Genomic DNA, 27,786 nt, shown 5'->3' on the forward strand with positions numbered 1-27,786 from the left:
ACACATTAGAACACATGCCGTTAGCACTAATCCTACACCTTAATGTACAAGTAATGCCTAGGATCCTCATGATAACATGAATGAGTCAGAAAAAGATCCTTTCCTGCCCAATGTGACATCCAACGGTTTGAAAGACCTGCAAATGTGCGTCAATAATATTTAGGTGCATGTTCAAATCCTCCCAACCATTAGATGCTGGATTGGACACCCAATGCGTTGAATGAGTCTCCTATGAAATTATATGGATAATGACATGGAAAGTTCAATCACCACATATTGAATCATCCAACTGAAAATGGATGTAACTTAATCATCCTCAGATATTTAGCGTTTTGGGGCAGAAATTGGTGAGTTGAGGCCTCTCAAATGGACTTTTTGTCAATTTCAATAGAACACACATAATAAATGTCATTATTGGACTTCCAATTTTTCATGAAAAAAAAAAAATCTTCCTCTAAAAACAAATATTTTGCTTGGCTTAGCACAATGACCCACTCAATTTTCGTTACGTGGCATCTGATATAACAATTTCCAATCATATGAATAGGTGGGGTCCATCTTGAATTAGCTACACAAAATATGGTGGTGAAAATTTTGTTCAAAAAATCGACTAGACTCGCCCCCAGCTCAGTTGGACTCAATATCCGAAGAATGGGGGTAAATCGAAGTTGACCGATTCAATTTTTAAAACCTAAACTTCATTCAGCCACAGCCATCCACCCCAATTCTAAGATACAAATTAAGAAGGATCATCATCACTTAGGTTAAATATTAAAGATGGCATAATTGACAAAATAGTCTTACGACTATGAAACAAAGTGTGAGAAAAGATGCATCAATGAACAGAAGGAACTATTTATTTATTTAAGACAAATCCATGGCCGATCCATATGAAAGAGAAACTCTTACTATGAAAGCTAAAATCAAGTTTCACCATGGTCTTAGAACACAACTCTGATTTCTGCAATATAAAAGGGACTAGCCTTCATTACCCGTAATCTTCAAGTCTTCACAACAGTAACCGGGCAAGCAGCAGTGTTCACTACATGGGTGCTAACACTGCCCAATAAAACCCTGCATAAAAACAGACAAATGGGCACCAGTCAATCAGAGGAACTGTTTGATGCGTTCTTGTACAAAGGGGAAACCAAAGCCATGGGAGGAAGTGTTTTTTCAGATATTTTTCAACTCCCTCAGGTTTTTTTTTTTTTTTTTGGCTAAGGCCTGACTAGTACTGCGGATTCATACTGACCCCACAACCGCATAGATTGGGTAATACCGAGGTTGAATGAGAATCATTCAACTTTCACTGAAAACAGTGACTAAACACACCGTATGAGTACAAAAGAAAGAAAGTGATACAGATTTACTATTGGTGTATGATGTCTTGTATTCCGTCGCAATTTAATCCAGAGAGTACTGATGGGCAATTGTGTACTTTCCGGATTAGGGTTTTTTCGCTATATATTTGTAGCGAGGGTTTCTTTCTCTGTAATGCAAGCAACACTGAGAGGTGTGAGGATGAGCGCTATAACCCTATTCTCCATTGCTAGTGAAGCAGGATCTCATCTCACTGGGGACGTAAGCAGCCTTGCCGAACCTCGTAAAATCCGTGTGCACTGTTTGTTTTGTTTTTCCATTATCTTCTGCATCGTTTTAAGGTTGCGTTTCTACATTTACCAGCAAAAAAAATTTAATTTTTAATTTAGATATAAAGTATATTGTAAGTATATTCAAAGATCTCATCAAAATTGTCTTCCTATGATGGGTTAGGCGGATTAAAGGTTTTATATATATGAGATTGGTCTCTACCCTACAGAGGTCTCATTACTCATGCAATCAGGGTTGTGCTAGGTAGAAGTTCCAGTTCTGATCTTGAGCTTAGTTTGTTAGCGTCATCTCCATTGAATATTTGTGTTTCTTAATCTATATCTCATCTTGAGATTTAAAATCTAACTAGTTCATGATGATGCAACTAGTTTAAAATTCACATAGTGAGTAGTAATTAACTTTCAGATTTACTATTTTCTTTTTAATTTCCAAATCAAAAGAATTTAATTGCAAAATAAAAATATATAAATAAATAAATAAGTCATGATCAAATTTGAAGATGTCCTAGAATTAGTTAAACAATCATGTAAGCTAATAGCAAAAGTTTCTCTGTTAGTATTGATTTGATTTCACTTCCCACCCCTGTATTTCCTTTGCAACCAGAGGGAACCAAGGGTGTTAACAATAATCCCTACTATTATACCTCTGGATCTTTCCAAGTCCTCTGCTTCCTATGATGATGCAGCTGAGAGGAATGTTGTCAATGGCTTCACATATCTTCACACGGGCATCTCCCCAGTAGACCTTTGTGACCACCACAATCTACTCGTAACACATATCAGATCAAGAACACCAGCTTCTTTCAGCAATCTGAACTTCAATTTTCAAACAATGGAAGAATATCTCTCAAAAGGGAAAAGCAAGTTTACCTTTTTCTGTCTGGCCGCGGTGTTGAGAATATCCAAGGTCTCTGCATCAGACTTCACCCCATATTTCTTCATGATCACAGGGTCCGAGAATTCACTTAAAGGGATCAAGGCTGTTGGAACCAATTAAAGTAAAATTAATTTCTGAAATTTTCATCGAATATAGAACAGAAAACTTCAATAGATTCAAGCTTATGTACAAGATCTGAAAATCGTAGCTTTTGTATTTCAACTATTAAGATCAAGAGGGACTCCTTAACCTAAAAATAGAAATAGATTAAATCGACTTGAAATATGAAAATATAAATTAGCTAATCAGAAAGGCTTGAACTTGGAAGGAAAGATTCTTGAAGAGAGCTCTGCGATGACTGTGTTCGAAACAGGGGATCTCACAAACCCCAGATCGTGATTCGTAAACAAATAGAAAACAATAATGAATTAACAACGAAAGAAATACCGGATTTCTGCGTAAAATCTGAAAAAATATATATATATATATATCGAAAGAAGGAAAAGGAATATAGAGAACATACGAGAACCAGTGGTCTCCCAGAGCTGCATCTCACCCCCTTCGTAATATCCTTCGGGCTGAACATTGATGAGGATGAGGTGATCTCCATCACGAACCACGTTCTCAACAGCCCATTTTAGGGCTTTCTTGCTGCAAGGAGAGAAATCTAAGGCAACTCCAACCCTTCTATCTCCTTCCATCTCTCTGATCTACTTTGGTTTTTTGGTTTTGTCTAATTGGGTCTCTCCTCTTCTTCTTCTTCTTTTGCTTTCGGCGTCGGTGGAAATGTGATCCGACAGTTTGTGACGAAGAAAGAGAAAAAAAGGGATTAAACAAAGGAGAACAAATCTTATCCTTATTTGACAAATGGCTCGGGTCCCACATATCTGTAGATGACCAGTTTCACATTAATATTTTCAAGGTTTTTTTCCCTTCGAAATTTAGTGATTAAAATTTTAAAATACCCGTCAATGATAAGAGAAAAAATAAAAGAAGATAAAAAATTGGAGGTATTAGAGGATCTGATGTTTTTTGGGTGAATATGGGAGTGAATATGATGCATAAATTGCATATGGATAAGTTAGTTTTTTTTTTTTTTTTTTTTTTTTTTTTTGCGTCGGTGACATGGATAAGTTTGCTTACTCTTTGTTGAGAAAGATTTTGTCGTTAGTGTGTATGGCAGTATAATTGAATTCCATTTCATAGTTAAAGAAGACTTATATAGACCAATAATTGTGTGTTCTTTAGGTTCTAATGAAATAATTTCTTTTAATAATTTTTTCTTAAATATATATACCATGAAACTATGGTCCAAGCTCTAATTGTGCCCCCTCTTCTCTCTCTCTCTCTCTCTCTCTCTCTCTCAATTAGGGTAATAAAAAAAAATCTAGTTGAATTGAATTTATTTAATTTTAAATAATTGTTTTAAATTTTATAGATTTTTTATATATTACCCTTCTATGGTTTAAAATAAACCAGTTTTTGTTGAGATTTCAAATTAATAGGTATACTAACTCTTCCGTTTTTTGGGGGAACCTATAAATTATCCATTTAAAATGACATCTTATATGACTAACCAATAAAAAGAAGCAAAACAATATGTTTAAACTTTAAATAAGAGAGAGAGAGCCCGCTTCAAATATAACAGGAGAGGGAATAAGGGAGACATTAAAAAATTTTCATACACAATCACATATGATGCATAATCATAGACACAACCGTTGGATGAGGATGAGAACCTTTGGTACGCCTCCTTACTTCCATCCAATGGTTGTATGCATGATCTTGCAGACCATGCATAAAATCTCTCCCCTATTTTTATTTTAAAAATAAATTAGAACTCTTTATTTGGAAAACTTAATGGTAATTAAGAAAGTAAGTGGGAAAACTTCTCTTTAATTCTCACATAAACTACATTTTTTTTTTTATAAATACATAAACTACTTCCACCACTTAGGAAACCTACTATTGAGAACAAGACAACACACTCCTTCCATAAACTAATTCCATTACTTAGGAAACCTACTCTTCTCATCAAATAAGGCACTCCCTCTCGTTAACTACTACTGTTTTTTGGATAGAAATTTCATAAACTACTACCACTCAAGGATTTAATTATCAGTATCAATATTGGTATTTATCTTCAGTGCAGATCAATTACTTTGGCCCCTTACTTTTCACAAGAAAGTACATTTTTGTTATAATTTTTTCCCTAAATTGATACTAATAACTAATTCAGATCGTTCAGATATCATTATCGATCTCAGCCGATACCAATACAATCAATCCGATACCTGACCATGCTTCCACTACGTAAAAACCTAAAACACTCCCTTTCATAAACTAGTCCCTCTCTCTCTCTCTCTCTCTCTCTCTCTCTTGTTTGATGTCTCATGGTAATGGGGTGAGGAAATAGGCACATCATCTTTATTACATCTTCCCAAACAAAATGAAGAAAACAAATTCATCCAAAAAAAAAACAATGAAGAAAACATGCCAAGAGACGCAGGAGGCAGGACTAAGCCTTCAGTGATAGAGAAAAAAAGAGAGTACAGAAAATAAGGTTCCTGTGAAGCTGAGGAGAAGTAGAATTCCAAGGAGGTGCAGAAGATGAGGGTGCAGCTCCCTTAGCTTCAACAACTTTCCATGCCAATTGGTGTTGCAGTAGCCATTCAATTGTTGGCAGAGACCCACATAGTAAGATTCCTCAACCTCAATCTCCTTGCAGAGGTTATCGAACAGAGAGATCACCTCCTCATCCGAACCCAAATGATTTACAATGATTCCTCTCTGTTCAAGAAATCTCACATCTTTGTTGGATCGGATTAGGTTATCCATAAGGAGAGCATAAGACGAGATTTGCTTCATGTGCTCATGGCAACACTGCTCCAAAGCGACGAGATTTCTCAGGACCGATTCTGTATAATCATAGATCTTCAGGGGAGGAATTCGGAGTTCCCCTCTACCAAATTTTAGGTCTAATAAGCTATCCTGCACAGATTTCTTGATCTTGATTCCTGATTTTTGAAGCTTCGTTGCAGAATTAAGGGTTTCCTGAATTCCTCGTTGGTTTGGTAATGGCATCACCCTCGGGAACGATGGGAGGTAACATTGACGAAGCAAATCCAGTAGGTGACCTCCTTCATGGACGAATTTACTCTCAAGAGCTTCTTTGTTTCCTGGGATTATAGCTTTGAAGAAACGGAAAGCAATATAAGTGAGGGATTGACGATGCAACTGGTCTGGAATGGGAACGAGATCGAATATCCTCTGAAGAACAAACAAGGGTATCTGGTTTTCGAGTAACATCAGATCACGCCTTATACCAGAGAGCATCCATTTGGTATTGAACACTGGATCCCCTTTCCTTCTCAACCCTTTCAGAATGTATTTGAAGAAGAGTTCAATGATGAAGCAACCATCAACTAACAACATTTCCACAAATTGATCACTATTGAGAGTGATTTTATCCGATTCAGAGAAGCATTTCCGAGCTCTCTGTTCCAATTCTCTAATGGCTTTAACGCATTCATCAAGGCTTTCCTCTAGTACTGGATTACGGCCGAGAAGGGCATGGAAATATCGCCATTTATGATCTTCCATTGGACCTAGTGAAGAATTTCCATGGTGAAGAGGGCCAATGGAAACTATGTCAGGGATGTAGGACTTCTTACTTACCCCCTGAAACTTTTCTGGAACTCTGTATATGCAAAGTGAAGGAGATTTCTGTTCCATTTTCCCTCTGATGGAAGAGGCAAGTGACTCATTTGCAGAAACTTCAATTGAAATATGATCTCTGCTTTGTCTCTGTGCATGTTGAGTGTTATCTTCCATTTCCATAACTCAGTTGCTTCAGACTAGCAGACCTCTCAAATTCTGCAATGGCAAAGCATCTCCAGTGTCATTCCAAGCATGACCCAAGCGTTATACAGTTCAACCGGATCGAACCAAACCGTTATTGGATCGATTTCCGAATGGGTTTTAATGAAACCGGTAGAAATTGAAAAGATTAATTAAAATAGTTTTTTTATTATTATTACTATTATTATTATTATTATTATCACCCATTATATATAATTTTTATTTTTTTGGTAACACCCATTATATATAAAAAGGGTCTATTAAAATTAGTTTGTTATGATTAGTTATCATAACTAAATCGATAACAACTGATAAAAGACCAAATTGAATTGGACCAAAATCAAACTTCGGTTTAACAATTTGATCTTGATTTTCACCCAATATCAGCCCAAAACCAGTTGAGCCCGATCGAAATCGGACCAAACCAACTGAATGATGGCCAAACCTGTTATTAACATCTAGAATTTACCACTTATTTGACACTGTAATGGGTCATGTGGTATATGACCTCATATCCATTTCACAGGCAAAATTTTAACAAAAATTAGGTCAAGGAAATGATTAAAATGTATATGTAAAGTTTTTTTTTTTTTTTTTTTAGGGGAAAGATTTAAAGTTTCTTGAGATTGTAAAAGATTGCCATTTCAATGAGAGAAAAATCTAGTGGCACTCCTTCGTATAGTTTTCTTGATATCTCAAGTTCAAACTCATTTTCACACTTCTTTGGTCTCTTGCAGTTGTAGCATCAAACCAATGAAGTGAGTTTGGGGTCATATTTGTAACCATGGAAATAACTTACCTCTTGAACTCAATCTACGATACTTTCAAATAAAAACTCAATATATATATATATATATATATTTGGAAAAATGTTTGTTTCTTCTTGATTTCATTTTCTGCAAATTTTGATCCGAGTCAAATCAAAGCAAAATCAGACAGACTGATCATGTGCAATTCCGGGTTTTAAATCTTAAATGTAAGTGGTTAAATTTTTATGGATACCTAGGTAGACTTAATGTTCAACTTCAAACGGAATTGCTCTATTTGCAAAACAAGGCATTCAAAAATCTAGAACTATGATGATGCATGGACCAATGAGAAGCTGCATGGATCTTATGATGAAAAAATCCTCTGCGGTGAGCCGACAGTGAGCATCCAACGGCTGGGTTACATGTCAAGATCCTCCCAGCTATTGGATCTTCACTGCCACTCACCACATACCACAGAAGATCCAGAATCTCATGGGTCATGGCCTCAATGGCTTCCCCTCAAAATGAATCAAGTAGACAGCCACGAAGCTACAACCACAAGTGCGATCTTCCGGTTCAGTTCATTTAATTGTGGAACCTTATCAGCTTGAAATTTAACAACTGAGTTCCAACACATTTCAGGGATCCAAAATCAATCCAAGCGGACCCAAAGGTGGACCAGACTTGCAGTACCTACTCCTGAAGACCACTTCACCGTTCAAACAACCAAGAAAGAGATGATAATGGATTAAGGGGGGGGGGGGGGAGAAGAGGGAAATAAAGAGGAGAAAATAATATACCAATTTGGATTTGGAGTTTGATTGGTCAGGAACCAAAAGAAGAGAGCACATTCTTGGCTGCAACAATCTGACATTTTCTATTCTTGCAAAAGAGAACCTTAGAATGCTTGGTTAACTCTCACAGCCTCAAATAGTTGGAGGATGTAGAGAATCCAAGGTTGCTTGGTGAGCATTGTGAAACAGTACAAGAATAATAGGCTAGGCTACCTCAAAATGGAAAAAGCCAAGGCTAAGATGGGTTTCAATCTTTCATGGTAGAGCAGTACAATGTGATACCATTGAACTACTTCCCTTCAAGAAAAGTATAGGTTGTTAAAGTAAGATAATAATTACTTCAGACAGAATTTAAGTACTAAAAGTAGTGTGTTACAATAAAGGGTTAGCAAGAATAACCCTGAAGTGAATCTTGTTGCAGTGAACACAAACTTGACTTCAGGAAAAAGATTTCTCTTCTACTTATGATGGCTGCTCATGAAAACCAATCTGGCTAAATCGAGGGGTGACACTACTTTGAGTTCGTCTTCATAATTTCTGTTTTCCTCACCGCCCACCCACCCCAAACAAATAAGAAGAGAAAAGGTAGCAACAGTCAAGTTTTTGATACCTTCAGTAAAGGTTGCATGAATTGAAGCATATTCATCTACAAAAGATGCTGCTCACGAAAACCAATCTGGAGAAATCAAGGGATGACACTTCATTGAGTTCATCTTCATAAATGTTTTCCTTTCACTGCCCACCCAAAACCACTCCCACCCCAAAAAATAAAAGAAGGGAGCAACAGTCAAGTTTGTCATGCCTTCAGTGAAGGATGCATGAATTGAAGCATAATCATCCAACCTTTCCAAGATTCTTAGAAACAAGACTGTATTCCAAAATTAAAATTCTACCTAAGCAACCTAAAGCTTCTTCTAGTTGATATGCAAACTTAGCTTCTTTTTAAATCATCACAATGCAAGGAAACAGCATCTGACACCGACAGATCAAGCAGTTATGAGTATACCTCATGAAAGAATAAGATGTAAAGAAAGAACCCATGCAGGCAAATCCAAACAAAGCAAAGCTACGAGGAATATATACAATGTTATCTACTTTAAGTTAACCCACCATTGACTGGGAAAAACTGAAAGGGCTCTCCACCAAAGAAGAGAGCGGTAAGGGGAGATGAGGTAAGAACCCCATCTCAAGGCCTCCTTTCATTTTCCAAGCCCCCAGTCCTATGCGGACTGCTATCTTCAACTGCCCAGGTTCTTTTGAGTCCTTGATGTATATTTGTATGGTCACAAGCTGTGATCAGATTACCTCCTCATGAAAACTTACAGCAAAAGTCTCATCGTCCTTCATGCAGGTCTTCTGAGAATACAGCTGTGCGAGAGATGTTATCATTGTCATATGCACTTAAACCAGAGAATGGACCAGAGGAGAACATTGAGGAAGTTCCATCTGACTCAAAGGTAGTAGACGACTGCCTGAGGTTCGTACGTGTGTTGGTGACAGTTAACATGGAATCCTGATACTCTGTAATACGTTGCACCATTTTAAGGGACTGTACCACTTCGCCCATGGTTGGACGTTGGCTTGCCTCTGGTGCAACACAAGCTGCTGCAATTGTGCAAACACGTATGAAGTCCTCCTTTGGGTATTTTCCCAGAAGCCTTGGATCAGCAAGCTCTTCCAATCGTTCCTTATCTCTAAGGATTGGCCTGGCCTGAAATAGACAGAACCTAGTCTTTTAATTTATATCTAGAACGACTAGTCATTTATAATATTCAAAGCCACTGATAAATGCACAACACATGTCAATGCTAAAGGATTGGATCGGAAAGCTCTTCCAATCGTTCCCTATCTCTAAGGACTGGCCTGGCCTGAAATAAACAGAACATAGTCTTTTAATTTATATCCAGAAGGACCAGTCATTTATAATATTTCCAGCTAATAATAGATGCACAACACACGTCAATGCTAAAGGGGCCATGACAGCTTGTTAGGGGACTAGTCTGGCCTAACATTGAATTGAATTTAAAGGGTATTTGAATCTGACAAATACTTGAGCTCAGACTCCACAAACCCAAAACTTTTTGGTCCCATCAGTAGCAAAAGTCTATTTTTGACATGGCAAGGTGTATAAAATCTGATGAAAAGAATTGCATACTTGGAACATTTATCATGCAAACATACACCAACTCACCAAGGCTTGTAGAAATCTAAAATAGATATTATGTTCACCACCTAAAATTTTCTACTATGAATATATATGTAAGATTTCCATACACATTCTGCAAGTGTGCCAAAGAAAAAATGTGAGTGAAACATTATAGTTGCATCTACTGTTGCAAAGAGAGTCTTGACTCAAAGTTCTTTGGCCTTCTCAAATGGGTCCAAGCCACATTTGTACCAAACACTATCCTATGCAAGCTTTCAACTGAAACAGATCAAAATATGCACATGCTGCTAATTGGTAAGTGGTGCTAAAGGTCCATCCACTTAAAAGAACTGTATAGACGATTAAAATAGTAGCAGGTTAACCAAGTGTATGAAGCATTTCTTGCAATTCAGAATGAAATCAGAGATGCATCAGTGATGTGCATTAACTACTTACTACCAGTTCAAGGGGTGCATCACGAATGTGGGCACATACATGGCCATCCTGTGCTCACATCATGGCAAGGACTGAACACAAGGGCCTGCTGGCTGAGATAGAGGGGATTCCAGACAACTTCGAATTCCAGATATGGTAATTCATTTATAGTGGAAAGAAGATAGTACTAACCCATGTCACAAGGTTCTCCTGACCAGAAGGCTGTAACATATCCACAGGCTTCCTTCCAGTCAGCAACTCAAGGAGGACAACTCCATAGCTGTACACATCGCTCTTTACTAGTAGATGTCCAGTCATGGCATATTCAGGGGCTACATACCTAAAACCATTTCACTAACACTTGAGGGAGGATAATCCAGGAATGTGCAGTTGCAAGGGGAGATGGAAAGAAACTCACCCAAATGTGCCCATCACACGCGTAGACAGATAGTTTGCACGGCCTTCAGGTGCCTGTTTGGCCAGGCCAAAATCTGCAACTTTAGCATGAAAGTTGTTTTCAAGAAGTATATTAGATGCCTTGAAATCCCTGTGAATGACACAGGGTTGTGAGTCTTCGTGTAGGTAGGCAAGCCCTCTTGCAGCATCAAGGGCAATCTTCATTCTGGTGTCCCAATCCAGAGGACAATTTACGCCCAATGGACCTGAAGAAAATGGACAGTCTACATTAAAAAAAGAAATGTACAGAAAAAACTAAAGAGAAGTATCAAGTTTGTTCCCATATAAGTGGAAACTACACCATCACTAAGACAAAAGTCGGTTTTTTTTTTCTTTTTTTGGTGACGAAGTTTTGATAAAACAGCAGGTTCTATAATAGCAACCACGAAAACACATTATAATTTGCTCTGTTTGTGCTGTGTGTCAGAGAGAGAGAGAGAGAGAGAAAGAGAGAGCAGAAGCAGAATGCAATAACTCAGGAAGATGAAATACCATGGAGCCAGGCCTCTAAGCTTCCATTTGAGACAAGCTCGTAACAGAGGAGATTCTGTGAAGAGTCACTACTGCTATAGAACCCCACAAGCTTCACCAGATTACGGTGATGCAGTCTGCTTAGCATCTCAACCTCAACTAAGAACTCTTTGTCACCTTGTTGTCCTCCATTAGTAAGTTTCTTGATTGCAACAGCTGTACCATCACTTAAGACCCCCTTGAAAACCCTGCCAAACCCACCCTCTCCAAGCATGCTTGCTGGTTCAAAATTATTAGTTGCCTCTCTAAGTTCTTCATATGCAATAAACCGGGTACTGCTGGGGTGCGGAAGAGATCCTCCAGTTGGAACTGCATCTACAGTCCTTGATTTTGCTGCAAAATAAAATCCAACTATGTATAAATTTTTGAATATAAAACAACTTTATAAAAATCTTCAAATCCCAAAGAAAAATAAAACCCAATTGGGAATGATGCAGATACATCACCAAAAGGGGCTTCTTCACATAGGAATAAGTCTAGGGTTGGGTTGAATACATGTTGGGCCTTTGATCCATGGGGTTTTCAATGTAATAGGTGTATAGACAACTTTGATGAGCTTAAACTATGGCTATTAAGGCTGCATACTGAATTGGTTTTATTAGGGCTTAGTTTCTTCTACTTAGTTTTGGAGAGCAAGGATCCATGTAAGCGACCCCATTTAGCTGAGATTCTCTTGACTTGCTGGGTCGTGGCTCTTTCCTCTAACTTTCGTCTTTCATTTGTAATTTTTCCTCTCATTTCCTATCCCCCTTTTCTGTCTAGACCTCAGTTTTCCGTACATTGTTTCGTTTGGATCCAGGTAGCCGACCGATAAGGCTGCGTTCGTTGTTGTTGTAGTTTCTTATACATAGTTTATTTTTAGATTGTTTTGGGTTAGTTTAATTGAACCGGTTATATGTGGTTCATTTAAGTTACATCTTATTTTATTTGTTTACTTTAATAGCTAATAGGTAACTGAAGACCACATCAACAAGGTCTTGCACAGCTAAGGTGGGATAAGACTCTCGTAATCACACTCTTAAGTTTCCTTCGTTATTCCAATTTCCTAGTTAGTTTACCATATTAGTTAAGGATATGGTTAGGCCTTTCCTTTTCAGTGCCTAAGTCAATTTTTTAGTCTTTTATATATGTTTGTAAGGGGCCTAGCATTGTACACAAACTTAGTAAAGAAAATTGCAACTTTCCCTTGTTTCTTCATGTTTGAAGATCTTTTGTGTTTGATCAAGGAACCCCTTGTGTATGATCAAGGAAAGGGATTGGTGTTTAATCCAGTTGACACCTTGCGGGGAGAAGCCCGGGTTAATTGTCTTTATGCTCATGTTCTTTTTCTGCTATTGCTCTATTGGATTATATTATTCTTCTTCTCTATTCCCTGCCATTAACAAGTAAGTTCTATTTCAAAGAATTTTCTGCAACTAGAACCTTCGCTTCTAGAATTCTCTGCAACTAGAGCTTTTGCAACATGTTTTTTGATATTAAGCAATCTAGCCATTAGATTCTTTCAAGATTTTGACCATATGTTCAGGAACCCTAATGGTGAACTCGATGAGTTCAACCTAATTCTGACCATCTAATCTCAAGATATTTTTGTTTTTCCCATCTACCCCTACCCTTGATGCAATACCGACAATTACACAAGGAGAATCAAGACCAAGGTCGACCCAAGTGGCAGACTGGGTCGACCCAGATCTGGTCCAAGTCAGCCACGATTTGGGCTGCTGATGGGGATTATTAGTAGCTTAATAGTTTCTTATTTAGTTTCTATTTTGAAGTCCTAAGTTAGTTTCTAATTTCAAGTCATTGTTAGTTTCTAATTTCTGTTTAAGGCCAGTTTCTATTTTCATTAGATTCCAATTTCCAGTTTTTAGTAACTTCTTGTAATCAGTTTTTAGTAACTCAGATTTAATAACTCTGAGTTGCTATTATTTGTCAACCCTCCCCATCATTATAAATAAAGAAGAGGGCTCTTATATGAGCCACGATTTTGACAATTAAAAAAAAGTTCTCATACTGCTGCCGCTGGGTTGTTCCATGGCTGTACCTTTGTGTTTGATCAAGGGTTAGGGATTGGTGTGTGATCCAATCGACACTCTGCGGCGAGAAGTCAGAGTGGGTCTTTTATTATCTGGTTTTCTTATTGAATCTCTTCTCCAGCAGTTCAGGTAAGCGATCTAACTTCTCTGTTTTCCTTCCTATCGACCTAGCTGTTTTTGGAGAACCAGCCATCCGATGGCCTCCATATTCTGATCGAAGGATAATCCTATCCAGAGGGACGATCGATCCAATTTTGGGGTCAATCAGACCACTGGATCTGCTGAAGTGAACTGTCAAGCAGTTCTGGCCGATTGTCAAATCTGTCCAGATTTAGATTCTGTTTTCTGTTCTGTGTTACTGTGACATTCTGCACTATTAGCATCTGTGATCTGAACCTACTGGAGGTGTTATATTGTTATTAAATTTCTGGTTTAATCCTAAGACTGCTGCTGATTTATTTCTCTTCTGGTTACTGTTCATTGAGATCGTTTATCAATTCAGGTTTCTGGTCGAAGTCTGATTTTCTGCTATAAGTTTGCTATTGGTTTTGGTTGTTCTCTAGTCTAAAAGTTCCTGCACATTTGGGTCTAGTTGGGTGTCCAATCTAGTCCTACATTAAGCCTCCATTATAGCTGCTGTTTTAACCTTCTTAAATCGATTCTGAGATTTAAGCTTCTGCTTATGTCATATGTTGTTGAATCAATTGACCACTACAAACCCTAATTTCTGAATTCTGATTGGCCTTGGAATTACTGTTTTACCCCTATTTTGGTCACTGTTTGTTTCCTCATCAACTGATTTTCAACTCTGTATTAAACTTTTAATCACTAGTTCATAACAAATTTCAGTGTGACTTGATTACCCTGTGGTCTGATCATGTTTACTTATTTATTACCAAAAGACTCTACCCCTAGATCTGTCACGATTGTCCCATATATCCTGAATTATTCTTTGATTTAAAGATCTTATTGTAGAAATTGAAGAAAGAAAGAGAGAGGTAAAGGAACTATTAGTATTAACCATGAAACCTTTAGGAAGAGAACCATTCTCTTAACCATAGGCTGAATGGAAGAATTTACATGCATATTCTTAGGCCATAACCTTGCTTCTTTTCCGATTCCTCACCAAACTTAACCCCACCCCCAAAGATTTCTAATTAGACTTTGACTTCTCTAATAATAAAAAACTCCTAATATGTTATATCTCCGACTACCAATTAAAATAGTAGAAAAAAAGAAAAACACCCCCCTGATAAAGATGCTCCACCTTTTCATCATATGATGTCATTGGTAAGATTTCCACTCGAGTTAACTTTTGTATAAAGAACTACATATGAATCTATAAATGTTTATATGTTGATATCACCAAGTCAACCTGGATGCTCACCATTGATTCTTAAGTGAATTCTTCTTTGTACAGTTACGTGTAAGTTCTGCTGTCTGTTTGTAATCAGTTGCTCAGTGTCATTTCAATAATATGATCAAACTGAAATCATATTCTGCATAAGTTTATTGGAACAATTTTACCATAGAACTTTCTGGCCTAAATAGCTCTATAAAGGCTCAAAACATGCTGAAGAAGGCTTGAAATATCTCCAAGTTGTCCTCATTCCTCACCACAAGTAGCCCTGTGGTTTCAGTTTGTAACTTTGTTGTTGAGGTTTTAGAAAAATAAAATGATCACCAGTCTCATTATAAAAAAATAAAAATAAATAAATAAAATCATTTTATGCGAACCTTCTGCAGAATGCAATAAAATTACTGGAATGATGAACAATCAAAATTGTTAAGAACAGAAACAAGATGCATTTGAAAATATACCAGTTTCTAAGGGAAGTGCTTTCTTCCTTCCTCGACTGGATGTGCATGAACATATTACTAGAATGGATACAATGACGATGATCAGGATACCAACAACAATACCCAGAATGAGAATTGAACCTGGGTGTTTCCTTCTGTTTGAAGTGATCAATGGTGTTGAAGAAGAGGGCAAACGAGCTGGGGCAGCCATAGGTGACATAGCTACAGATGGAGCTGTAATCAGAAGAAAATTTATAAATTGTTAACTACCCAAAAAAATGAAGTTATGAAACATCCACCAAAATGTAATGATTTTTAACACTATGAATCTGTAATGATTTTGACACTATGAATCTTCAGAAAAATTCTACATCCAGAGGAGGAACCAAGTAATGCAGGAGAAAGAGCCACTTTAAGCTTTGTCAAAAAAACAAAAGGGTAAATTTATAAAATTCAAGCATGATAGCATGATTTATCCTTTTCAGACTAGGATAATTTTCCTTGCACAAGAAGCACTAAAGGATTCAATGGTTATGTTAAAATTTCCATTTTCCCCTGCTTAATCTTCTCTAAGTCTATGTTACCCTAATACTTTGGAATGGCCGAATAGGTTTCTGTCGGATAATGGGCAATGCAACTCACAAGTAAATGTAAAAATAAATAAATATGTAAAGCAGAATGTACAATTAATATAACAATAAATATACCAGAAATTTAATGAGCAAAAATAATAATAATAATAATATACACAATGTGCCAAAAACAGATGGTCAAATCAAGGAGTCATTATCAGATCATATGGCACCAAGTTGAGTGTGCAGTCATATCAGAAACCCAACTTTCAAAAAGCGGGTTATAGCTTAAATGATATGTTCTGGCCTTTCTAGATTTAATTGAATTCTTTGACAACCATTCTGTCTCTTTCTACCATTGACACACCTAAAGGCTAGAGTTGATATTGATTCTGTGCCCACACTTACTGCATAAAGGACACAACTTCTAATTCAAAGTGTTCAACACAGTATATGTGACACTTAACAGACCTTTCTGAGTTTGATTTCCTACAACATAAATCATCACTACAGTAGCTAGCAATGAAAAGAAAGGGGCATTGACACGTGTTAATCAGGAAAGGAAAGCGGGATGATGCTGATCGCAGTTTGGGGATGGATATGCATACCCACTCTAAGACATCACATACTCAAAGTCAGATTGGTACTGTAACATATAACAGAACCTTGAGGGTGAGGCCCCATTCGACAGAAATACAATGGCAAAAATGGCTGTAGACATTAATGAGGAAGCTTTAAAGGCTCTAACTGTGGCAAAGAATACCAGATTTTCCCTAGGAGGAGACAGCCTATAAGGTTCTCCCAAGCGGAGACTGAGATGGGTGACATGGATAACACTGTTGAGAGAGGCAGTAAGGTAGAGAATGTATCTCTTTCAATGGTCATGCAGCAAGGTAGTCAGGCACAATTTTCTGTATACATCAATGAGGTGATGTTGTAGGCTCCAAATGTGGAGAAAAAAAGTTTGGAATTGTCTTCCCTTGTGGGGTTTAGATATGCCTGTAACTTTTTTCCCCCTCGAGCAGCGATAAGAGAGAGGTTGCCAATGAGATAGCATGCGTCCTAAGTTTGATGTCAAAGGGAAGAACTTATGATCACTAACATCAAAAAATATAGATAGACTTATCCAAGTTTACAGCAAGTTATTCCCACAAATTTTGGTCTAGGCCAGCCAAAGAGGAATGGTGTCATTAGAAAAGTGTAAATGATAAAACCCCAATCCCTACCAACTAATCTCTAACAAACACGCCCCCAAACCTGTCCTAGAGATATGGCTCTTACCTATAACTGCTCGGGCTATTAGACATGATCAAAAAGAGTGGAATACAAAGAACCAAATCTCCTTGTACTTTATGATGTGTTAACAATTTACTACCGAAGTTTCTGACTTCCCAAGGAACCAAGAGAAAAAGTACAAAATGCTGAAAAAGTTCATGGAATAATCTCATTAAAGAAGAAAAAACAAATAAAAATAATATGTTCTAAATAACCACTTATCTTATATAAAGGATGCCATGCCACAAAGAATTGGGAGTTCAGAAATGATACCATAACTACGTCAGACAAGCCATTACCTTGAGAAGGATCTGGTGACTTGAACCAGGTGAAATTAAGAAGTTTGTAGTCACCTACTAGCATGGGGTCCAGATGAATCTTGTGCAGAGCAAGAGATGTATTTATTGCATACCCTTCACTAGCAGAGAAACTGAGCCCTGTATATGGAGTAACATCCATAGATATATTCAACCTTGATAAGCTAAGTACATAAAAGTCGATGATCTCAAACTGAGAAACTCGTAAACCAAGCTGAGAAGCCAGTTCTTCCAGAAAAGGACTCCAATTCGTGCTCAGGGAAACATTGAGAAGGAGAAGATCAAGCTTGATTGGATATACACAATGGCAAGCAGGACTCCCTCTTTTTATCACCATGTCTGGTCCACAACAGTCTGCCCAAATCGAAAGTCAGATGTCCAGGTTACTGAAGGAAAAACACTGATAAAACAGAATTTAATCATAAAGTGATAGATTCGTACTGAGTTTCTGCGTACATTTAAACTGGTTTTAGATGGCACAGTTCATAATCACTTAAAAATATAAAAGGATAACAAGAATAACCTCTTTTTTTTTTTTTTTTTTTCTCTGGGTATCAGATAACAAGCATAACTAGCCCATGAAATATCTTACCTGCAACTGTAGGAGTCAATGGTGGTTGAGCTAAACCAGAAGGAACAGAACCAGCACTGGAATGTGCTGGGGCAACATCTGCCAGGCGGGGAGTTAGAAGGCCTATGCCGGGAGCTGGAAATTGACCACTCATTGATGATTTTGATAGCTGTGAACTTGAAGATGGATGACCAGAAATTGTTAGTGAGCCATAATCTGGAGGGAGGGATGGTGGCAGCACGGGCAATGGAGCAGCATGAAGTGAAAAATGCTTTCGATGTGCACGTTTGTAGAAAGGAATATTAGAGGGCAGGGGAAGATAAGGAACAGTGGGCGTGGCAACGTATGCTTCCGATGGAGTTTGAGCGTCAATAATAAATGCCGAACAAGGCCAAAGGAGCAAATATTCCACTAAAAACCATTGAACCGTTTTCACTAAACCTGCAATTTCAGATTTTACAATAAAAACCACTTATCCAGGGGGAAATGGAACTAAAAAGAGAACACTGCAGGGATGTCCATTAGAAAGAACAGTAAGCAAAATCATATCTATATTAACTTAAATCTCCGAGAAAATATAAATGGGTTCAGCATTCAACTACCCTCAATCCCAGAAACCCTAGCTCAACCGATTCAAACTTTTGAATTGGAACATTAACACAGTTCAAACAAACAAGAGCTCAGCATTTTAGTACGTTACTGAACAATCACTCCAGTATCACCACCCCCCCCCCTCCCCAACAAAAATAAAAATTTAAACAACACAACCAAATAAAATCAGCCATTAAAGAAACTCAGCGAGAAAACAGCTACCTTTAGAAATTGAGAATGTATCCGTAAAACCAGACATCACCGACGCTGCAATAAAACGAACACTTCAGATCTAAATGACCTTAACAAATGGCCAATGAGATCGTGAACTGTGAGATGACAAGCACTGATACACGAAAAGGGTTCAAAAAAAATATACCAGCAGCATCAGCCATCGCTTACTCGCAGAAGAAAACGATCGTAATGTGGAAATCCAAATCGACAATGAGCCCGAAATGGAAGAATCGCAGAACCAAAAGAAGATGACCGAAGTGTCAATCCCATAGAACATAGTATTGGAGAGCGGGATTTTCGAACTCTTGGCGGGGATTTCGTGGTGCTGATGTGAGTTCCCCCCCTTCTCAAAAATTAAGAACTAGCAAATCTTTGGAGGGGGAACACAAAAATGGAAAACTTAATCCGAAACGAAAAATATTTTCCGTATTAAATATTTCGTGTCCATTTATTTCTCTGTCGGAGTGAAGCAGCAGAGAAGTTAGGATTTTATTCCTGCCTCTGTGCCTTTTTTAACGGAAAGGATTTAACGGTAAGAACGGATGACGTCACCGTTCAAGATTAAAGCGTCCTCAAAACTAAATCAGATAGAATGAAAGGGACAATTACTATCACTCACCCTTATCCCTAAACTTATCCACTAATGCTGTAGTTACTACCAACTACCAAGTACCAGCAAAAGGTTGTCATGGTCCCCACGGACTTCCAATATTTGCCACTTGGCTAACTCTATAAAAATTTGAGAGAGTTTTGGTACACTGTTGGTGATGTTGGTGAAGGAAAAGTACATTCATCTTAAGTTATAATTACTCAACCCCTAACTGTGTACTGTTGGATGCACATATCAAGACAATCAAATCCATATTACATTAATTATTAAGAGTATTAAGTCTTAAGATCATATGACTTTCAAATTAAATTTCGAATTAGTGAATGTTGTCGAAAAAAGTGACGATGCCATATGTAAAAAGAAAATGAGTTAAACGATAGAGGTAAGTAGATCTTTTGCACATTTTCATTAACCCATGAATATGATCTATATAGAGACATAAATCCATGAATCCATGCATTACATCTCAATCGGAAAAGCATCAATATTAAGTCTACAAAATTTCATCTTCTAAATGCCATATTTCACAAGCATATAGTACATAATCTTGGAGATTGTAAGATGGAGAAAGGCCCTAAGAGAAAACCGTACATATGTTCCTAGGGGAATCATAACCAGGTCGATGACGAAGACAACTAATCTCATAACTAATATTAAAATAGATTAATTTTTCAAATCTTATCAAGGATCAAGAATTCGAAGTCCATCTATGGAGATTCTGCTCCATCTGATTATAACTAGTCAAGCATATAGTATATTACAAGGTGGAATAGGATCATTTTTTAATACAAGGTTTGGATACGGAGGTGTGAACTGCATTTGATCCATGGCCTTTAGTATTGGTATTAGTAGTTTATTGGTCTTGGCTAAATGGTCAAAATATCAATAAAATATTAATATCGAAATTAATATCAATATGGATCGATCGTAACTGGAAAGATGAAAACGTTTTGCCACTCAAAATATTGATACGTTGACTTTTTTTATCATTTTATTTAGGTGTGTCAATTCTAGACCCACATTGAAAAACCCAAAATTGACCCCGTCCATTTGTTGAGTGTGTTGGGTTTAAGCTTGGATTGAATACTATTTGATCATTCTCTATGTGGAAGTTCTTCTTGCTCTATAGGGATGATCAATTAAGGATCTAACTCAGCCCGTTTACAACCCTTCTACTCAGCCCTGCAATTGATTAAAGCTTCTTGTCAATAAATGTCCCGTTATTATTTTACGAGTTAATAACTCAGGTGGCCCTTCGATTGACTTAGGAAATCTATTAGTCAATCCATTAGTCTCGAGCATAGTATATAATGTTCTTGAATATTTTGCAACATGTTATTGCCATTACATTAAACAAATTTTAAAATATTATCTAGATTGAGAAAAGCATGTCGAGGTACTTTCTTAATTAGATTCTAACCAAAATAATTTATTGGGAGAAATAATGGTAAGTGGTCGTGTGGCCCTTTGCCAATTTGGGCAAGTGAAAATATATGTTTGGGCATCTAATAGGGGATGTTGGGTGCAAGAGAGCACAATTGGGTAACGTTATTTTCTCCTAGGATTACTTGAAATGCAACATGGCCTGCGTCAGTGCAAAAGCCAATGGGAACATGCATGTAAGTATCAACTAGGGGTGGGATTTTTACATTTCATGAGAGGCAACTTAATCATGTCATCTCACAGTGCGTCTGGGTACAAGAGCCACGCTACCTTCCAGGCTTATTTTTCTTATAATTAATGGGTAAAAGAATGCTATTTGGTTGCATGTCCTCTGTACTAGACACAAAGGGGGTAAAATTATAGTCCCATCCCTGTAAAAATAAAAATAAAAACCTATGTTGATGTCTCTTGTGTGTATGCTTTTAGTGCACAGTATTAGATCAGGTATCAGTCATCTCAAAAATTGATTTAGTATCAACATAGATCAGTATTGAAATCCTTGCAAATTGCACATAAATACCCATAATATTCTTAAAAGGGGGTCTTCTTTTTTCTTTTTTTTTACATTTTTACCCATGTCCTATATCGTTCAACCGATACAAATCCCCCAAGAGGCATCATTACTTTTCTTATAACTATGCCTGTGTGTCTTGCAATGGTCCTTGTGTTGGTGCAAGGGTTATATTATCAGGTAGTGTTATTCTTCCGATAATTGGAGATAGGTTATTTGGAAGGCGACATGACCCCTGACCAGTAATGTGATCAAATATAATTTGTAAAAAAAAATAAAGAAGAATTTTCATCTTTTATGAAGGACAGAGTGATTATTTCACCACCGCCTGTGTTTGAACGTAAGGATTACAATGCCCTCCTAGTTTCTTTTTCTCCAAATAACTAATATGGAAAACATATCTACATTGGTTACAGAGGTTGTGAACCGGTCGCGTAACTTTATCTCTATCCATGAGCCGATTGCCACCTGGCCATAGCCACGAGGGCAAGCCCCACAATGCAAATTGTCGTCAGACTCCTGCCCTTGGCCTTTTGTCCCTTTATTATTTTTTATAATAACTCTTGCACTTGGCAGATGGCGCTGATTACGATGAGAGATATCAACGACCCCGCCGACGTTGACAGATAGGATTCTATTTTATTTTGATTTATCCAATTTTGACATTTGTTGGGAACAAAAAAAGTTAGACCAACCGGATTGAACCGTCCGATTGAACTCCTTATTGGTTCGAAATTTCTTTTATTATCTAGAAAATGCAAAATATATCAAAACCTATTTTATTGACCAATGAAATTGAAAATAATAATAATAATAAATCAGACATCATAAGTTGATCTGCATCTGTAGTTCGATCGAACTAATTGGTTGAACTTTAATACAATCCAATCAATTACTAAATGTGTCAAGTTAGAATACGAATCTATTAATAATGAAATATTCACAATGCAGGGTAATGGCCCAATGACATCATAATCGGGACTAATTGAATATTATGATCAATCAATAATTGATCGTTCAAGTATATTTAGTTCAACTAGAACCCGTTTATGACCCATTTAAAGATCTATTTATAGCCCGATTGATCAATGAGCTTGTTTAAACCCCTGTTAACCTAATTATGGATTGATACCAAGCCTATCAAATATAAATGTTTCCATGACATGGTTTATGAGGCCCAATTACTTAAATAGGCAGAAACAATGTGGGTGCCTTAAATTGATGGGATCAATTAGACCCGACCAATTGACCAAATTGAATCTAAGCCAATTGGCATAAATTGAGCCAGATTCATTTGGATTTGGATAATGTCTGGTTCATTTACAACCTAATACTTCCCACTGACTGGCCCAACCTAGATCTAATAACTAACCCAACCTGGTACTTCTCTCACTAGCCAAAGTGAGGACAATGGACCCCAAGACTCATTGCTTGGCTGCTTTACAGCTCTCTTATGTGGATTAGCTCTCTTGTGCGAGGTTGTGACCACAAGTTTGGGGGACCCTTAAGGTATCAAAACCTGATCTTAGCTTTACAGCCTAACATTGGTAAAAATATAAATAAATAAATAAAAATGTACGAGTGCTTTTGATGCCTTTAAGTCGTTTGTGGGTCTTACCATCATTTTTCCACATATCTCATCCATTGGTTATAATTTTGGTTAGTTGGTTGGTTGGTTAGGGTCATAATGCATCATGACCCCTAGCACACTGGGACCTTAGAAATGGTGCCTACATAATTTTGGGTCAAATGCAATAATGTGGTAGACTAGTAGGTGATGATCCTTGGACCACAAGTCAGTCATGATTTTTGGATATCATACCTTATGGATATTTTTTTCTGCACAACTTTTGAGGTATGTTGCTTTGATAGACATTGTTGAGCCACTTGAAGATTTAGTTTAAATTGAATATCTAATAGGATTTTATGGATTAGTCATATATCAAATTTAAAATTTTATTTTCAAATATATGATCATTATTTTTCAAGGAAAGGCGGAAAAACATATCCAACAATTGATCTGTGTTAAAAAAGAAAAATATAATCTCCTATCTTACAACGACAAAGCGTGATTCACGATAAAAAGAGGTGCTTGTCATTTATACCTATATCAATTCACATGGTTTAAAGTATCTCCGATACTGATACGATACTCTCCGATACGTATCTTAAATTTATCCTACCGATACGATACATATCGATACAATACATGAAATTTTTAAAATCCTTTCGTATCGATATATATCCTAGGATACATACCAATATGCACCAATACACTATCGATACGTACTGATACTCTATGAAAAATATAAAATCGAGGTGAAATATACGTTTCGGTATATATCGATACGTATCGATGAGTATTTGTATGTATCAATCAGTACGTATAGATGAGTATCAGTACAAATTGGTGAGTATCGGTATGTATCAATCAGTACGTATCGATACATATCGGTATGTATTGATATAGTGCGCTACGGTCATATAATGGCCAAGATGGGTATTTTTTCAGAAAACACGATTTTTTGAGGGGTTTTTGTTCCAAAGTTACTACCAGCTATATTTCTCTCTAACTAAAATAGATATCAAGGTTGGGAACAAGGATTTTACATTGAGGGGACAACTACAAACCTTGAATTCTTCGTGCGATAATCTCAATTTAGTATTTATGCATAATACATGTTATCAATATCTTTTTTTAACAAATTTTTTATGCAAAAGTGTTTAAAAAGGTGTTTCATATCCATTTATCTGCGTATCTTTAGCGTATCTTAACGTATCTCCGATATGATACGATACCCTCCGATACGTATCTTAATTTTGGTCAATCGATACAGAGATCGATATTGATACTTTAATCCTTGTCAATTCACAACAATTAAGCTACAAGTGCTTGTATTGTTTTTAATTCAAACTTATTTCTTAGAGATACCAAAATAAAATAAAATAATAATAAGATTGAGGAGTGGCACTTCTCCTTAGAGTTGAAAGTGACACTTAACTATTACAAAGAAAAAGAAAATAAAGTAACACTAAAAGTATTTACCATAAGTTGCAACCTTTTTTAGATAAACATTGAAACTTCTAGATTCTAACTTTGTTCCCTTGTATACCTAGATAATTGAAATTGCAAGCTAGGGTTTTGAGCTAGGACAAAACTATATATTTGTAAGATTTGGTTAAAAGTGCCAAACAATGAGGTGCAACAAAAAAAATAATAATAATTGCACATTTTGCGGATTGTACTCATGGAACATAATTTAACATCTTCCATGCTATTTTTATGTTGGAAAAGAAAAGAAGAAGAAGAAGAAAAACAGAGTGATCTCTTAGCTAGTGGGGTGACAAGGCAACCAGTGGGAAGGGTAGGGTAGGCCCGTAGGGAGAGAGAGAGAGAGAGAATGTTGCCTATTCAAGGGCCCTTGACAATTATTATACATGAATTGTTGAATGTATTTGATTAGTGAGAATGATGAGGCTTTTTTATTTTGGGACTATCTCTATGAAACATTTTCATGTGTATTTATAACATACAACCTTCTTTTATTGCCCCTTATCTAATTCTTAAAATTTATTTTAGATATGAATAAGAAAGGGTATTCAAACTAATTTGAATGATTTATCAATTATATAATTATCATAAAATGTTTTGTTATACATATTTTTTGAATACACATGAAATAATGAAATAATATTTACTTTTATTGGAAAAAATATTATATATAAAAGAAAAAATATAAAATTATAAATTATTTGACACATAATTATCGATAAGAAAATCTATCTTCTATAAGAAAAGATAGAAAAAGACCCGGTCATACGTGAACAAAGCCGGTGATTTTCTTCATTTTCAAGCCTCCAAAAATTGGAATCCTATGTATGATTGTTTGAATTGAAAGCTTAAATCAATTTGGAATTTGAAGCTTTGAGTCATTGGCTCCTTAGTCATACTGCGCCAAACTTGAGGATTCATGCCTAACTATAACGTCACTAGAAAAGAAATAGATGTTTGGAAAATAAAAGGTTTGCTGCTTCTCTTTTTTCATTTTTCCCCGTTTTCTTCGTCTCCCTCTTGCATTAGTTAGTTCTCCAAAGACCTCATTTTCTTACTGTTTTTTGAGTTGATGACCTGCAGTCGCCTGGTTCTATCCAACTTTGGTTAAATGAGATTGGATTCTCTCTTGGACTATGATTTTCTCTAACAATCTCACGTCATCCAAAGTGTGTTGAATAGTGTTGCAAATTATTGCAGGTATTCATGGTCTAAAAAAGGATGCGGCTTTGTTAAAATTCAGTTTTAAGCATATATTGGATTTGGGCCAAACCTAAGCGGATCTGTTAAAAGTGAAAGTCGGTTTTCATTTGGTTTGGTTTCAGTTTTCTGAGGGTTTTCTTTAGTGGGTTCTTATATTTCCACTATCAGTTTTAATCTGGTTCGATTTCGATTTCCAAATGGTTCTCTCCCACTCTCTCTCTCTTTTACATTTTATTTTTATTTCTATTTTATATTTTTTTTATTATCGATTCAGTCAGTTTCTGGTTACTAAAATCCAAACAGAAACCGAATCATTACAGAGGTCGATTTCGGTCTGAGCAATTCGAGTTGGAATTTGACACCCCGGTGTGGACTCTTGCAGTTAAATACTTAGATGTTGGAGTGTCAAATTGGTCAGTTTGGTTCACTAGTTTTGGTAGGAGAATGGGGTGAATCAGAAATCAAACCAATAAGTGAATATTTGGTTTGATTCAATTTGAATTCAATTCCTTCCATCGCTATATTGGGTTCAGTTTACCATGTATATATCTATATTAAACAAAAAAAAACCCATGTATATACATAATTATGGGAATTTTTTTTTCCTGGTTTTGGATTGTTATCAGTTTGGGTTCGGTTTCAATCTATTACACTGAAGACGATCCAAAACAAAATTTGGTTCAGTTTGATTCGGACTAATTTGGGTTGGTTTGATCCGATTTCAATGGCTTGGTTCATGTTTTGACACCTCTGCATTACTCCATATGATGAAGTTTAGAGGAGCCCAAGTTCGCCCAAGCCCACCTTATCCGGCTTAAGGTTTGGGCTTTTCAGCATCCGGGCTGGGCTAGGCTAAGGTTGAGATTTCTATGTTTCAGGAAGGGTTGAGTTGGGATTGGAGATCTCAGGTTGAGCTTGCCCCCATCTGGCCCTTCATATAATTATACACAATAATATCATACATAGAGTCAAAAATTGGCTAGTCTGGTCTTGCCTGATCATGAAATGAAAAAAATAGGAGGCTACCAGAACATTAACCCTGGAGAAGGTTAAGAAGCTCATTGCTACCGGAGATCAACTAAATAGTAAAATGGATGAGTCGAGGAAGGTTACTTCAAGGTCTTTGTAGATGAAGGGTCTTGTTGGGTGTTCAAATGGACTTTTTGCTTTATTAGAAGATTCATGTCCAACATTTCGATTGTAACAATTTTGTGACAAATGAAATTGGATGAATTGAATATATTGCTCTTCACTACTTTCAATAAAAGTTGAATGGTTCTCATTCAACCCTGTTATGACCTAATTCATGCGATTGTGGAGTCAGTATGGACTCACGGGACTAGTCAAGCCAAAGGCCGGATATTTGTTGCTAGCAAATAAAAATAAAATGAAATAAAATAAAAAGAATTGAATATATTAAAAAATAAAGAATTCCCACAAAGAATAAAGGATAGAAAAGAAAATAAAAATCTTCACTGTATCACCACCAAGGAGCACCATTACACCCATGGTGTAATCTTTTTGTGTGATTTTTTTTTTCCGCAACTCCACAGTGCCAAATAGCACCACCAAATCCTCCGTCTTCCGCAGCCCATTCACCTCCCTGGTCACGAACTTTGCTATCAAGCACTATGTGTCTTTCATCGCCGTCTCACCTCGACCTCCATCTCTCTCACCGTCACATACGGTTGAAGTATTAACAGCTCACCGGGTGGTAATGGTTGCGACTTTTCATCTCTGTCGGACTCAGATTCACTCTGCATTCGAACCCAAGTAACTGATCAACTTGGTTCGCCTACGGCTCCGAAATTTCGAATATTGCTCTATGGAAGGGTATCCTAACTCCTGAGACGGTGCTAATGGAGTGTCTTGGATTGCAAGCATTTCATGAAGGAGCGGTACTGCAATGACGAGACAGATGAGTTACTGAGGTTTGAATGAGTAGTGATTCCAAGTTCGACAGAGATGGAAAGACTCATCCATTACCACCCTCATGAGCTAGTTAGACTTCAATCGACGGTGGGAGAGCTGAAGATGGAGGCGGAGAGGGCAATGAGAGACACATAGTGCTTGATGCGAAAGTTTGTGGCCAAGGAGGTGAAACGGTTGGGGGGG

At 36.9% G+C, this 27,786-nt stretch overlaps 3 protein-coding genes across 7 annotated transcripts; all 3 read right to left on the minus strand.

The window, feature by feature from the left end:
* Positions 1-839: 839 nt before the first annotated feature.
* Positions 840-3,310, minus strand: LOC122090943 (universal stress protein PHOS32). The gene is made up of 4 exons (XM_042660721.1): positions 3,011-3,310; positions 2,481-2,590; positions 2,255-2,373; positions 840-1,074 (listed from the first exon to the last, which is right to left on the minus strand). The coding sequence occupies exons 1-4, from the start codon at positions 3,186-3,188 to the stop codon at positions 1,002-1,004; spliced, it is 480 nt and encodes a 159-aa protein (XP_042516655.1). The 5' UTR covers positions 3,189-3,310; the 3' UTR covers positions 840-1,001.
* Positions 3,311-4,892: 1,582 nt separating this feature from the next.
* LOC122091415 (UPF0481 protein At3g47200-like) lies at positions 4,893-8,663 on the minus strand. The gene is made up of 2 exons (XM_042661347.1): positions 7,898-8,663; positions 4,893-6,363 (listed from the first exon to the last, which is right to left on the minus strand). The coding sequence occupies exon 2, from the start codon at positions 6,325-6,327 to the stop codon at positions 5,014-5,016; it is 1,314 nt and encodes a 437-aa protein (XP_042517281.1). The 5' UTR covers positions 6,328-6,363; positions 7,898-8,663; the 3' UTR covers positions 4,893-5,013.
* A 146-nt stretch (positions 8,664-8,809) lies between these two features.
* LOC122091413 (proline-rich receptor-like protein kinase PERK3) lies at positions 8,810-19,325 on the minus strand. 5 transcript variants are annotated; one of them, XM_042661344.1, is made up of 9 exons: positions 19,025-19,325; positions 18,841-18,885; positions 18,049-18,468; positions 17,439-17,810; positions 15,314-15,526; positions 11,421-11,792; positions 10,891-11,134; positions 10,665-10,812; positions 8,810-9,602 (listed from the first exon to the last, which is right to left on the minus strand). In XM_042661344.1, the coding sequence occupies exons 2-9, from the start codon at positions 18,875-18,877 to the stop codon at positions 9,225-9,227; spliced, it is 2,184 nt and encodes a 727-aa protein (XP_042517278.1). In that variant the 5' UTR covers positions 18,878-18,885; positions 19,025-19,325; the 3' UTR covers positions 8,810-9,224. The 5 variants fall into 5 exon arrangements, with proteins under 5 accessions (XP_042517278.1, XP_042517280.1, XP_042517276.1 ...); XM_042661346.1 differs by having other exon boundaries at positions 15,434-15,526; positions 18,998-19,325; XM_042661342.1 differs by having other exon boundaries at positions 18,998-19,325.
* Positions 19,326-27,786: the final 8,461 nt, after the last annotated feature.

The sequence above is a fragment of the Macadamia integrifolia genome, chromosome 10, assembly GCF_013358625.1.
Source record: "Macadamia integrifolia cultivar HAES 741 chromosome 10, SCU_Mint_v3, whole genome shotgun sequence".
In the NCBI taxonomy this organism is placed as follows: domain Eukaryota; kingdom Viridiplantae; phylum Streptophyta; class Magnoliopsida; order Proteales; family Proteaceae; genus Macadamia; species Macadamia integrifolia.